At 33.0% G+C, this 16,017-nt stretch overlaps 2 protein-coding genes across 2 annotated transcripts; one reads left to right on the forward strand and one right to left on the reverse strand.

Moving 5' to 3' along the window:
• The first annotated feature begins 2,794 nt into the window (after positions 1-2,794).
• On the forward strand, positions 2,795-4,579 carry LOC132279324 (disease resistance protein RUN1-like). The gene is made up of 2 exons (XM_059781273.1): positions 2,795-3,424; positions 3,511-4,579. The coding sequence occupies exons 1-2, from the start codon at positions 2,919-2,921 to the stop codon at positions 4,484-4,486; spliced, it is 1,482 nt and encodes a 493-aa protein (XP_059637256.1). The 5' UTR covers positions 2,795-2,918; the 3' UTR covers positions 4,487-4,579.
• A 5,325-nt stretch (positions 4,580-9,904) lies between these two features.
• On the reverse strand, positions 9,905-11,152 carry LOC132279325 (uncharacterized). Its single transcript, XM_059781275.1, has one exon. The coding sequence runs from the start codon at positions 10,867-10,869 to the stop codon at positions 10,066-10,068; it is 804 nt and encodes a 267-aa protein (XP_059637258.1). The 5' UTR covers positions 10,870-11,152; the 3' UTR covers positions 9,905-10,065.
• Between the last annotated feature and the right edge of the window lie 4,865 nt (positions 11,153-16,017).

Raw genomic sequence — 16,017 nt, forward strand, 5'->3', positions numbered from 1 at the left:
TTGTAAAAAAAATTATTTCTTAAAAACTCTTTGGTTCCTGCATCATTTTTTATCTGCCATGGATTATTGCCACATAGAGATGTAGGAGTATTTTTAAGGGTATATTTGTCACAAAAATGTTAACTTTTTGGGTGAGTTTGAGAATTGTCTAAAATAGTAATTTTACATTGCCTAGTCTTTTTAATATTATTTCATTTTATTGACAAGAGGGTATTATAGTCTTTTTATGCAAATAGGGGGTATTTACACCAAATTGTTAGCATAGGAGAGTTTTATACTAGACACGAATATTTTTGCACTATATTAATAGTAGAGAAAGATTTTTTGCACTTAACCCTAATTTAAATAGACTAAAAAAATCAAATACTAATAATAAAATGACTCAATCTACATTTTTGTTATGTGTGTGATCATGGTACATATATTTTGTTTGACCCCCATGATATACAAGATTTGTGCAAAACAAGTTCCTATTTTTTTAAAATGTGCATGTTAATCTATAAAATTCAAAAAAGATGTAAATAAGTCATTCTAACCACTTTTTGACAAAAACTAAATATGAAAATCTTATTTTACCCTTTTGATTCCCAATTTGCCCCTCACCCATTAGTGCACTGAATGGCTCAGCTCGTCGGAGATGTGACCGAATTCTCGTCAAAAAATTCACCGGAATCGAATTTTTGCCGGAGAAAACGCGTGGGGCGCATGTCAATATTGCTGACACTTGGTTTGCACAAAGTAATCAAGATCCAATCCATTATTCTAAATTTTTTCAAGTCTTTAACTATATAAAAATAATAATAATAATAATAAAATAAGCACATTCTAAAAAAGTAACTGCCAAATTTCTAAGCTATCAATCATTCATATATCCATGTTTTTTTTTTTTTTTTTTTTTTCTGGTTCCTGTCCAACAACATATATATATATGGTTTTTTTTTTTTAGTTCAATCTTCAATCAAAATAAGAAAGAGAGGCAAAGAATGTGTGAGTGAGTGACTGGCCAAATATATAGAGTTTGATTCGGGGAGAATATTAAAAGGTTTAGAAGGGATATAAAAAAGGTATTAGGAATAAACGTATAATTTTAGAATAAGATGGAATATATTCACCTTATTTTAGTCAGGAACAAATGGAAACAAATTTTTTTTTTTTCTTCATAAAATGGGTCTTTTGAGAACATGTTTCCAAAAATTAAAATTAAAAATAAAAATAAAATTACCAAACATGATTATTAGACTTATTTATACAGTATTTTCTAGCATTTTAGAAGCAAGAAACATGAAATTGAAACATAACCAAAGGAACCCAAACTTTTCAAACATACTTTCACTACGTAGTTCTAATTTGATCTCCAAATCAAAATTTGTGGCTTTCCAAATTTGCCAGTACTTAAAATCTATATTCTGGGCTTAGATTGAGACCTTGTTGCTCTCCCTCACTCTCTCCACTGATTAAAACAAAAAATCCTTTTGATGATCAAGTTGCTGATACAATCATGACTCGCCTATATTGTCAAAGGTCAATGTGGTCCATTTTTTTTTTTGTTTTTTGATTTTTTATTTATTTTTATTCAACTCACCAATCCAAACGAAACATTTAGCTACGTTTGGTGTGCTGGAATAGAATGTCCATTATAAAAATTCATTTGTTTGGTGCGCAGGAATGAAATGGAATGAAAATCCATTCCATTATTGAACCTATCCAATCACTATTCCATTCCATAGTAAGATTAAATATTTTTATAATATTTCCAATAACCCCTTCTTCACATTCGAATAAAGCAAAAATATTTCGCATAGATCAAAAATCTTTCAAATTCCATTTTTCACGTTTCTCGAATTTCTTTATTAGACGTGGTAAAGGTCTTTCACCTTCCCTCTCTTCTAAATATATCCAGAACTGCCATTGACATAAAGTTACAAAACCTTTAACCATATTATATATTATTGAGATTGATATATCATTATATATATATATATATATATTACCCTTTATATCGAAATATTAATTAGAATGATTTTATTAAAAAGTAATGAAAAGGATATTTTTAAAAAAAATGTTTCCATTCCAAATTTAATCGATAGTCAACCAAACAATAGAGTAGTAATATTCATTTTATTCCATAACAATTTACCGTACCACACTAAACATTAAATTGGTAATACTCATTTCATTTCTTTTTTATTCTATTTCAAATTACATTTTATTTCATTACTGCATACTAAACATAGTCTTAAAATCCACAAATTATCCCCGTCTCACTTTCGGGCGTATTTGAAAAAGTGGTTGTATGATTAGGTTTATTTCTATTTCATTTGGATGCTTCCTCGAAGGTAGTGGTGTTGTGGATTGGAGTTGTATGGTAATAATGGTAGACGCGCTTCACACTGATTTGGAAAGAAATTTTATTATAAGACGCAGTCAACGATAATTAATTATGGGAGACACACCCATTGATAATACAAAAGTAGTCGCCCGATTCTCGAACAATCATAAATTATAAATTAATAGATGATCAGAAATTATATTAGTGATTAAATAATGCCGGTAATGGAATTCATTCCTAATGAATGATTCAATTACTGAGAAATCTTATAATGTATTGTATAAACTTTTCGATCTGGTCCATCTTGAGAAAGTCGGTTTGTATTAGTGCTTAAATAATCCCATGTTATGATTCATTAAAATAAAGAAATTTCAATTAATTAATTGATGGCAATGAATTTCCCAGAAGAGGGAATGGGGAAGACGACTTGGGCTGAAGTCTTGGGTTCGAAGTCGTCCCTGGAACTTCCATTGACGTTGCGAGGAAAGAGAAAGGAAAACTCGTTCTTTCTTTGCTATAAGTGTCTGGCTATCGATCCGTCTCACAAACTCTCTTTGTTCAATTCATCATTTTTACAGTAGTTTCGAGAATGGCTTCTTCGGATAGTGAACTTTCCTGGCTTGAAGAGCCCCCTTCTTCTTCCTCACGGACTTACGAATACGACGTCTTCTTGTCTTTCCGGGGCATTGATACTCGCGATAACTTTACGGACAAACTTTACAAAGCCTTGGAGGAGAATGGATGCTCAACATTCAAAGACGACATCGAACTCAGAAGAGGAGAAGAGATTGCCACCGAATTGCTGAACGCCATCGATGAATCAAAGCTCTCCATCATCGTATTCTCCGAAAACTACGCGTCCTCAAAATGGTGCCTTGAAGAGCTTGTGAAGATCATGGATTGCAGGAGGACTTCCAGACAGATTGTTCTCCCTGTTTTTCATGGCGTGGATCCCTGCGACGTCCGGCGTCAACGGGGATCATACGCTCAACCATTTGCCAGGCACCAGGCGCGTTACAGTCACGGCCAGGTTCAGAGGTGGAGAGATGCGTTGACTGAGGTTGCCAATTTGTCGGGTTGGCACTTTCAAGACGGGTACGGATAATAATTTTTTTCTCAAATTTTGAGTATTTGAATTTGTGACTTTCACATACACATTTTGAGTATTTAAGAATTTGCAGGGATGAGTCGGAGCTAATTGAAAATATCGTTGAAGTGGTCGCAATTAGATTAGATCCTTCGTTATTAAATGTTGCGGACTATCCAGTTGGAGTACAATCTCGTGTTGAAAACCTCATGGAGCTGCTAGACTTGGAGTCAAATGATGTTCGAATTATTGCAATTTCGGGAATGACGGGAATAGGCAAGACTACAATTGCTAGAGCAACGTATAATCTTATACATCATAAGTTTGACGGCAGTTGTTTTCTTAAAAATGTTGGAGAAACTTGGAAGCAAGACGACGGCCATGTTGAATTACAGAAAAAGCTTCTTTCTGATTTGCTACTAGATAAAAAGCAAAGCATAAGAAATCTCGATCACGGAATTGAGGTAATAAAACGTCATGCATGGTGTCGAAAGGTTCTTCTCATTCTGGATGATGTGGACGACGCACACCAATTGAGGGCATTAGCCATAAATCATGATTTGCTACGTCCTGGAAGTAGGGTCCTGGTAACAACTAGGGATGTGTCTTCGCTAAGTCCGTTTCAAGTGAATGACATTTACGAGGCCGAGGTGCTGAGTGAGAAGGAGTCTCTACAACTCTTTGGTTGGCATGCCTTCAAGTCGTATGATATTTTCGATGGCTATAAGATGCTCTGTAAGGAAGCAGTGGCTTATGCTAAGGGGATTCCTTTACTTCTTCAAACATTAGGTTTCTTTTTGTCAGACAAAGTAGTACAAGAATGGGGTAGTGAATTGGAGAAAGTTGAGAAATTTCTCGATGATGTTGATTCACTCGAAGCTGAACAAATTGTTGAACTTTTTGTTGATGAATTTGGTCCAGATTTGCCTATCAGTACGTTAGAAAGATACGCTCAAAAAGTTGAAAACTTTATCCAGGATTTTTCTGATTTTTTGGATCTTGATGGTATAGATTCTGATAGTCTGGATGATGTTGATTCACTCGATGCTGAAGAAATTGTGTCCGATTGATTCTTCTTGTTGTAAAACGTTCACTTGTTAGTCATATTCTGTTATTAATTGCTTCGTATTTTAGTTAAATCTATTTGAGTTATTATTATTTTATATTAGCTAGCAGTTTTTGATTTTTTTTTTTTTTGTCTTAACAAATGGTTAATTGCTGTAAGTCCTCAACTTTCACGGTTTTGCAAATATTATATGGTGAATGGGGCATGCAACTGACCTTCTCAACTATTTTAAAGATGTACGATGCATGTATAATCTAACCCACTATTTTATTCCCGTAAGAAATAAAAAATAAATAAAAAGAACACTGGTTGTAAAATGACAAAAGAATCCTTAGTGACACAAAAATTAGGTGTGTGTGTGTATATATATATAATTAATACAAAATATGGATAACCTATGAATTAATAAATATTACGGGTGAATTCGTAAATCTAAGGCCCCCTTTGGGGGGTAGTTAGAATGAGAAAAACACTTTTGTTAAGCCAAAAAAATTGTTGATAATAAAATAAAAGTGGTTCAACCACAATAAATAATCTAAAGCATTTTGATGGATAAATAAGGGTATTTTAAAGATTTTTGGTCCAAAAATGTCAATTTTCTATGGTAAATGACTGGATATCTACATATTTTTGGAATATATAAAGGGATTTTGTGCAAAAATAAAAGCTTATGAGAATTTTTTACGAAATCGTGCACTTAAGTTGAGGATTTATTATTATTATTATTATTTTTCCATTTAGTATAACATGTGAACACTACTATTTAAACAAAAAATTCTAAACCAATATAAAAGTTTGAGGATATACGGACCAAATGCTTTAAAAACCCTTAAGATATGTTGATGCGAAACTAACAGTCTCACATGCATCAACATATCTAAAGGGCCTTTATGGGTTTGGGTTAGAGATAAATATCAAATGTTGGTGGCTTACTTGCAACAAGTCAAGAATTAGGTGTGTATATATATATATAAAACGAAATATGGATAACCTATAAATAAAAAAATATTACAGGTCAATTCATAAATCGAAGGGTCCGCTTGGCATCGTTGTTAGAATGAGAAAAACATTTTTGTTACTAAAGCTGCCAAAAAAAATTGTTGAAAATAAAAATAAAAGTGCTTAAGTGGTTCAACACAATAAATTATCAAAAGCATTTTGATGGATAAATATTTTAGAGAGTTTTGGTCCAAAAATGACAATTTTATATGGTAATGGTCCGCAAATGACCGGATATCTACATATTTTTGGATAGTACAAAGGGATTTTGGGCAAAAATAAAAGTTAATGAGAATTTTCTACGATATCGTGCATTTAAATTGAGAATTTTTTATTATTATTATTATTTTCATTTTAGTATATCATGTGAACACTACTACTTAAACAAAAATTCTAAACAAATATACTGACCGAATGCCTTATAAGCCCTTAGATATGTTAATGCGGAACTAAGGCGCCTCACATGCATGCATCAACATATCTAAGGGCCTTTATGAGTTTGGGTTAGTAATTAACATTGAACGTTGGATGGTTTACTTGTTAGTCAATAGTTAAGTGGTGTTTACAAATTGGATGTCTAAATTTATTAGTTGAGAATTGAAAGCATTAGTTGAGGTGCGTGCATGCATATATACACAAAGGTTATAACATGCAGAAAATATTTTGGCTTCAAAGAGAGAGATCCCATCATGAATGTTCCTAGCTGCCCTAACTATTCACATTACCATTCCAGATTCAAGAGAGGTAAGTCATCAACGTCCCACGAAGACTTCCAACTTTTCAACACTTGAGGTGCTCGAGTTGGAAAAATTGGAGGCCTTTGAGGGAGATTGGTAACTCCTCCAATATTCTCGAGGTTTCGAAATCGATCTCCTTCATTTTCAGGCATGAGTAAGCCTCCAACCTCCAGCCAGCTCTCAGACTTAAAGGACAGCAAAGTCGGAAGCCATTGAGAGAGATTGAGAACCTCCCCATTCACACCAAGCACACAAATCTCAGTGTGGTTTATATAGAGATCGATCATCTATCAATTCAAATGGACTTTAATGCCACGCGAATATTCTCATCCTTAGCCTTTTGCGTGATCTTATCTGAAGCTACAAAAAGTGGTTTAATTGGAAGTTTCCACTTATGAGAACCTGAAGAGCTAGGAATTAATTTACATGCACTATAGTTTGAAATTCAAAATTTTTGGAAATTATAGTTTCAAATTCTTGGGAATATTGACATATATATATATATCTGAATTAATTGACTGTGTACAGTAGTGGCTAGGAGAATGTCAATTATGTGAGAATTGATTCCCCAGATAAGGTCAGTCATGCCTTTTAGTTATGGCCACAAACAAGCAGGAGAGCTACATTTACATATAGACAGCAACCATATATGCAATCCCAGATAGTATTTTTTTTTTTTTTTTTTTCAAACAGACGTGTATTTGAGTACTCCTCCCCCTCCCCTAGGGAAAAAAAAATATCAATCAAAAAAACAATCAAACTTTTATTTGGGCCCATTTGGCCCTAGCCCAATAGAGACATAATGTTTGGCTAGGGCATGGTGGGTACAACTCCTGCCTGTCTCTATTCGGTTAGGCCCAAAGTCCTTGAAATTTATTGGGTACATGCATCATCATACTTTCAATTAAAGAAAAACATAAAATAAAATAAAAATTAAAGTTAAATTCATAGTTATGATGTAATTGCATATAAGTTCAAAACTTCTATGTTTTCTCATATTAAATATTACATATATAATTATTATATTATGTATATTATATTTTTTATTTTATACAATGTGCATATATAAGATGTACATTTGATCAAATAATTAGATTAACAAAAATGAATTTCAATTACAAAAAGTAATTGAGTGGCATAAAATAGTATGATTTTTTCTCATTTTGTTTGATTCAATAGAAAAAATAATATTTAGTTTACGCTCATAATGTAAATTTTACTTTTAAATTTTTTTTTTAGACTTTAAACTATATTCACACAAGTGAAACCCCATTGACTAGTTCGGGTATTTTAACAAAAGTTATATATATATATAATAAAGAAAGATTTATTGCAAAACCCTGCAAGTTAAAAAGGGTTAAATACAATTTACCTGAATTTATTTTTGTTAACACTATTTGTGAGTACCGGTGATTTGAAAGTTATTCCAGCTATTGAATTGCTTCCCATATTCACTAGCCTTTCATCTTGTACCTCTCCTCTAATCGCTAAGACAATCTTACTTCAAAAAATAATAATAATAATAATAACTTTGCGATATGCTAGGATCCGGATCCCCTCTTATTGTGGAAATTACAAGACCTATTTTGTGCCTCAAAATGTTTACGTTTGGAAGCATAGTTGGCAGTCACTTAAAACTAATTAAGAAAGTATTTGTTCGTTCCTTAAATAGCCATGTTTTGTTTTTGAAATATTAATCAGCCCTCAAAATAAATCTAACGTGATGAAAACTAATTGAAAAAAATTGAAGTATTTTCATCAGAGAAGAACAATTTGTGATTTTATATATACCACGAGTGTATTCGCGGGAATCTATTGATTCTTGTTTAAATTAGATTTATGCATAAAAATTTATGTGCACATGCTATAAATTTGGTGGTTGGTGGAGAGGGGGTGGTGGTAGGAGGTTGAGAGGGGAGGGGTGGTGGCTACCATTAGCCGGTTGGAGGTGGAAGAAGTGGAGGTGGCCATGGTTAGAGGGTGGGGGTGTAAGAAGTGGAAAAAGTATATAAAGTTACAGAGATATGGAATGAGAGAGTGGAGAAAGAGAATAAATATGATAATGGTAAATTTTTTTATTTTTTTTAAAAGTTATAATAAGGATGAGTTATTGTTCCTTAAACTACGGTAGTTTTGAAGCACAAGACAAGACTACATGACCTCTTCAATAAAACGGGATCCAAATCCATCACAACTAAAATTCAAGTACCAACTTGCTATGGAGTCAAGTACCACGTGCTCAATTTTGAGCATCGATGCCTAACATTTTGTTTTGCAAATTTGCATTACTTTTTCAACATTATTTTCATACTTAAATCATTTTAAGATACTATCAAAAGAGAAAAAGAAAAACATACAGATAATAAGATCACTCAATTCACATGTTCCTTATGTGTGTGATCATCATAGCACGCATTTTTCATGTTTGGAATTGATCTTTAACATCCTTTTCCAACTCTAGTGATACTCAAAACAAATTAAATGATATTGAACCCATGTGACCTAGGGTTCAAATTAGGTCAAATTCAACTTGATCTATTTAGAGCTCAATCCAATTCTTGGACATCCGTATTTTGGATTATTTTTTGTTTACTTGAATTGTGCTTGTTGATCTAAATATTTTCAACTCAACCTAAAACTCAAATTAGACTTGAATACAAGTGTTTTACTTTGCATTTTATTTTTTTTATTTATTATTTTTGCCTCCTATAGGTGTTTTATTTGAATAATACAATATTTTATTAGTATTTAGATTGTTAGATGTTTATGACAAAGTTTTCAAGTTAGAATGTTTGTTTGGTGTGATTTCTCTTTATTTCAACTCCATGCAATATGTCATGTATAATGCATATAATTTTAATTCGACTCAAAATCAGAAATTAAGCATAATTAAACTTTTTTTAAATAAATTGAATTAAATTCATGTTATGTTTTATGCTTCACGGTAAGAATGAGTCCATATTTAATTCATATTTTTTTTAATTTCAAATTTAAAGTTCAAACTGAATCCACCAAAGACTTGAATTCAAATTTATGTATTACATTTAAATTGCACACCCATTTTAGTACTTGCACCGTCCAATGAAATTTAATTTTCATAAAGGCTAGATACTGAGGGACATATATCTAATATGTGTATACGTGTATACATATACATATACATATATATATACTGAATGTAATGAATGTCACAAGATCCAAACAATGGAAGAGAAAGTACTCGAGGTTCAGGATGGTACTTTTGGACTTATTTGGGTCGGTTTGGCGTTTCAAATATTTTTCGAATAAAAAATTAGGTCAGTTGGAGTACCAAAATCCAATACTCCTTCCATGCCCACTCCCAAATACAGCTGGTCCAAGTACACATTCTTGGCTGACTCCATTTGACTGCTAATTTGTACTTTTCCCACCCAACACGTGGTGATAACGATTGGAGGGACTTTCAATTCACGGTAATTGGTGGAAACAGTAATATATCTAATCTAAAGTCATGATGCTTTGTGTGTATATATATATATATAGTCATCAATGAGATTGATTTTTTTGTTTTTAATTTTTTTTTCTTTCATTTTAATGGATTTTATCCAACACGACCTAATATTAATGAATTTGGTAGATATGAAACTTTTTCTTACATGGCTTGAGTTTGATCATATTCAATTTATCACAACAAATCGTACCCACAAGAATTGGCAGCATCAACAATTAATTAACACAAATTCACTGTTATATTATATAAACTTGTTCTACAAAGTACAGATGTGAGAAACCAAGAACAAGAAACGAAATTAAAAGGCTAACTCAAATATTACAAAACTATATATATGTATAATACATGTGGAATTAACTAATGATTCTTAATTTTTGATTTGAAAGGACAGGTCTCAGATCTCCGATTCTTTTGATTCGATAATCTAGGTTTAGAAAACTTTCTGGTTCTCTTGATCATTCCAAACGAAGCCAGTTTCCTCCTCTTGTCATGAGACGACTCTCTTATCGTGTTCAGCTTGGGCTTCCAACACTTGCGAGATTCAACGAGCTGCATATAATCTTTCTGCAACTGAGACGTAGTGCACAATTTACAATTACTGTTCAAAATATCGTCTTCCTCCACTTCTTCTTTGATCTTCGCTTGCTCCGTCAACAACTGCCACAAAAACTCCTCACACACCCGTATTCCGAGACAACCCGTCGGAGTTTTCATAACATCAAACGGCCGGCAACTGACTGCACCAGCCTTCTTTACAAATGCAGCTTTAGACGAGGAATGACACAGTTGAGAGTTGGAATTAGAATTGGAAGAAGTCAATGAGGCTATGGTGACGAAAGAGAGTACGGAATGGAAGAGATGGGTCGGCAAGAGAAAGTAGTTGCGGCCGAGCTGAAGCTGGTCGTGGTCTCTGAGAGGAGGGATCTTCTGGCCGATGAAGAAGGAATCGGAGCGGCAAACCATGTGTTTGGGAAACTCTAGCATGAGCTCGGAGGCATGGACCGGCTTGTCGTAGATCATAACTTCGCCGTCCCACCTCACCAATTTGATCACGGCGGATTGGCCGCGGTGGCGGCGGTGGTGGCGTTGGAGTTTACTCAACATGTTAAAACAGTGCCACGGATTCACCATCATAGAGAGATTGAGAATTTTGATGCCCATTCTTGATTGTTTATGAGTAAAAGAAAAAAGGGTTTTGGTTTTGGACAAGTTGTTTGTGTAATGAGAAAAGGAGATCACGAATAATGGTGAATTGGGTGCGGCTTTTAAGATGGATCGAGGTCTACGCCACTACTAGTTGAGTTAGGAGAGTGGAATATTTTGGAAGCATTTTTACCAAAAAGGGCACGAGAGAGAGAGATTGGTGTTTTTTTTTTGGAGAGAGAGAGACGCGCGAAAGGCGGTGAGAGGGAAAGTTTTGTGGGTGGATTGTAAGTTTGACGGATTGGGTTTGACCGAACTTAGCTTTCTGGGACGCCCTTTGAGGACCAAGGAATTTTGAATTAAATCCGCGCCACCTATTTTTGTATTAGGAGGTCTACTATATTAGGATGATAATAGTATATTCTTTGTTCATCTCAAAATAAGGGTTTACTTTAATTAATAAATTATTTAAAAGATGGAAATATACTACATCGAGACAAGTCCTCTGCAACAAAAAATTATCCTTTAACGTGGTGAACTTGATTCATTGAACACTACTGTATTTCGAACTTGAAATAAACGTTTACTTGCTTTTTTTCTTTTTTTGATATTTTAAATTTAAAATTTCTCAAATTGTTCCAGAATTCCTATAATATTTTTCAATTAGAGTGACGAAAATGTTCTTGTTTGGTAGTAAGCTAGAGAATTGTGATTTTGTCACTAGTTTATAGTTGTGATTATTAAGATAACTCCGACGTAAGTTGTGATATTCTTGCCTACTAAGGAATTGAGTTTGAAGACTTTATAAATAGATATGAGTGTCAGATATTAGAAAGAGAGTGGAGAGATGTAATAGGTTTAAGAGTGAATGTTGTAAGGAGAAAAGAGAGTATATGTAATTTTCTAGTGTATATATATGTAGTCTCAAAAGAGGTGATAACGTTTGAGTTGGGTTTTGACATTTGGTTGTATATAGAGGTACACACGGTTCGGTTCGTTACAGTTTCGTTAGGAACTGGAACCGTTCACAATGGTTCCTTAAAAATGGAACCGAAACCGTTATATATGGAACCGAACCAACCGAATAGTGAATACCAGTTTGGTTCTACGGTTCCTAACTATATACTTTTTTCCTGTTGTATATGTGTGTATATATATATATATAGAGAGAGAGAGAGAGAGAGAAAGTGGTTAATCTATAGCCATGAAAAGTAATAACAAGCAGGCTTCAGCTTTGCAACTTGAGAAACTCCTACAATAAATCTGCCATGGCCGTCGTATTCATCGGCTACTCTATTGTCTGCCATCGCTGTCGCCCTCATTGTCGACATCCGTGGTTAATCTTCCATCGTCATCGTCTTCATCGGCTACGCCGCCGATTTCGGCCACTTCTTCCGCGACTTTTGCAATAAATCCTCTAAAACTCGCACCATCGCCATCTTCGTCGTCGAATTCTAGATCCTCGACGTTGCCAATAACATGCTCCAAGGCCCCTGCCATGCCTTTCTCACCAACTTCTCCGTCAGAAACCAAAGCAAAACCCGAAGCGCCAACGCCTTATTTTCCTTTTTCATAGGTTAGGTTTAAGTTAACTTTCCTTTATCATGGTTTACAAGTTACAACTTTACTCAAGTCAATGAGTCAAGGATCAGATACAACTTTACAAAACAAAAGAATAAGATGGACCACGTGATGAGTGACTGATTGTCGCCTCGTATGATACCCCTCGATTCTAGAGTCACGGGTGATCAAGTTCGAGTACAGATCCGAGAGATACCAAATAATTAAGTATATAAACAAAAATTCGATTCCAAAAGAAATAACTAAGAACAAATAAATAGCAGAAAAGAAACTAAATAATAAATCCTCCAAATGAAAAATCCAAAACATTTAATATCATTACAACTTGGGAATCCATCTAGTGGACCCCTAATGATAATCCCAACTGAAATAACTGAAAATAAAATATAATCTCAACACTAAAACATAAAGAGAATCCTACGTAGAATTGGAAGAGTGATATGGACTGTCTTTGCTCAGCACGAACAAGCTCTATGTCTGAAACTGACGAACACCTGAAAAATAATAATAGTGGGTAAGGCCCACGAACAAGTTCTTTCTACGACAACCCAAACAGAGACCGAAGAAACTATATATCTATAACTAACCCATACAATAACTATATAGTTCATAATACATATACACACTAAAGGAACCTCACTAGATTATAGGGTTGCCTCAACCTGAATAGTAGGCAACATGCAAAACGCACATATAGTGGGCATGAGTATCTAGACCTACCAGGGCACACAACCACACTATATCTAGCTACACATCCCCGACAATATACGCACCATATCCACTTATCCTAAGACTCAAGCTCATATCATAGTATATGTCTATATATATATATATATATATATATATATATATGTATATCTAATCTAAAGTAATCTACTATGTATCATCCAAGTTGTTCAGTTGACCTGACACAAATATAAATAGAACTTACCATTTAAGTTAATCCGTTCCCTTATAAAATAGGTAGGACTTAACTAATAAGTTATTCTATCCCTAGAGTGCCACCATCCTATACTGGTGCACTATATCCACACAGTCCAATAGTTGATGTAACGATTAAAGTAATACATCAAATAATCCATAAATAAACACAATAATATAATATCATGTTATCACAAAATATGAACGACTTATAATTTATTTAAGCTTCCTACATCATATATCCTACGCAAATTGAATCTTAAACATGCTGATATTTTACTATTCAGTCAAGTAAGTATTCTCCACATACAATTAATACTATACATTTAATCTTAATTGTTAGAACATAATAAAGATTAAATCTATTCAATCCTCAAATAATTCAAATAGTATGCATTGATATAATTAAGTTTGTTTAAAATTTATTTAAACTCATTCCTAGTCCTTATTTGATATTTACGACTCTTCAAATTCAATTAAAAGTATTTTAACGCTGTTTACGAAACTTCCCCATGTAAGGCTCGAGCTTTTGTCCCAATTGCTCGATCATCCTGCTTCAGGCTCGAACTTTTCATTTAATTGCTTGAGCTTTTCTTTTCAGGCTCGAGCTTTCCTTTTCAGGCTTGAACTTTTCACCTAATGGCTTGAGCTTTGCCCCCAAGGCTCGAGCACTGTATCAACGAATCAAGCACCGTTTACGCGATTCAACCCAGAATTATACTATGAACCCAAATATTTATTATTTAAGGATTCTAAGGCATGTTTCTAGGTTCTATCAATATACAGATATAAAAATACATCATTCAAAACATGTAACAATCATAAAGTAATCAAATCAAATCTCTGAATTTATTAATTCACACGGCAAGAATAATCATGAAATATAATTTATAAAACCTATCTTTTAGATCAATTAAATTATAAATTCCAATTTTAATTATTCTTTACATAACCCAAAGATTATACTAGAGATATATATTTCACAAATCAAATGAGAAGTTTAGAATAAGAACTTGCCCTTAGGGATATGATAAAAAAAAAAACCCTAACCTCCTTCTTCTTCTTCCTCTTCCTTCTGCCTCATTTTTTCTCTCCTCTTTCTCTAAAATAATACGTGATATAATTCTAATCCCCTTTTTCCAACCCTATAGTTATATATTTATAGGTTAAATAAATAACCCTACTACTTTTCCCAATCCACCTCAAATTAATAAAGAAAATAATAATAAAAAAATACTAAAAAAATAACTAAAATATATATTACGTATAATCTATGTATACTTTTTTTACATAAATAAAATAAATACATCAGATTATCACTAAAAGACTTTCCTTATATACATATATATGTATATTTATTTATATATATACACATACACTATCCATGGCCCATTAAACCCCTTATCCAAGTAATCCATAGAACCCAATTAGTTGGCCCATGACTACTATCCATAACTATTAAAATAAAATAAAATAAAATAAAACAATCATTTAACACATTTAATTCATAACCATTAATTACAAGAAAATACCTAACACATAATTCAACTAAACAAGTATCTCAAATAAATGCATAATCAACTAAGCAAGTATTTCAATTAAATACATAATTAATTCATATAAACAATTAAACAAATAGCCAATAAATCAAATAAAGAATTAAAAACACAATTAAAACCATTAAAATAAAATACCAAGCTTATCCTTTTAAAATTAGGGGTATTACACATCGAAAGTGTTGTTATCATGTTATGTATGACAATAGTCAGTAATTAATAATATATATAATTAAATATACAATCATATATATACGGTTTCGATTTCCAACGGTTCCCATAGGTTTGGAACTGGAACCGGAGCCGTAAGCCCACGGTTCCAAATTTTCAGAACCAGAACTGAAACCCCGGTTCAATTTGGTTCGGTTTGGTTACACGATTTTTTTGTACACCCCTACTTGTATATTCTCTTCCTTAATACATAATAGTGAAATCTCTCTCTATATGGATGTAACTCTAGAGTTTGGTGAACAATGTAAAATATTGTGTTGTGCTTGATGTATATAATTGATATTTTCCATATATATGATTGTTATTCCTATATATGCTTGTGTGATGATGATGTTTTTGCTATGTGTGATGAATGACGAATTTAACTCTCAATAACGACTAACCGTTGAGTGAGTTAGAGGCAATTAATATCTCTAATAGCATAATTGCTCTACATGTGTATCTAGGAGTAAAAAACGTTACATTGAAATGTCAAAGTATCGACCAAGTTCGAAAAAGTGTCAAAGAAGTGTCTAGAGGTGTCGACTGATTATGAATACAAACATAGAACAAGCGTTCGAAATGTCGACATGAATATGACACAGATAAGGCTCATTCGAAACATTCTTTAGAAATCCTTGGCTAATACTCCATATTATTATAGCTAAGGTTATTTTTGACAGACATGAAATTAGAGTTTTGAAATTAAAATTTGTAAAATTAGAAGAAAATAACTCAAAAAATTGAACTAATTTTTTTTTTAATTCTACGATTTTCAATTTTAAAATGCCGCAAGAGTAATAGTAATATTTGTACCAAGTCGACCTATTCAACCACTGCACAGTGCATTGTTGGTGAGAATCTCAGATCCATACAATATTTGTGGGCCCACCACAGC

The sequence above is a fragment of the Cornus florida genome, unplaced genomic scaffold (assembly GCF_030987335.1).
Source record: "Cornus florida cultivar Cherokee Brave unplaced genomic scaffold, ASM3098733v1 CherokeeBrave_3.0.0_Hap2_Chr10, whole genome shotgun sequence".
Lineage (NCBI taxonomy): Eukaryota > Viridiplantae > Streptophyta > Magnoliopsida > Cornales > Cornaceae > Cornus > Cornus florida.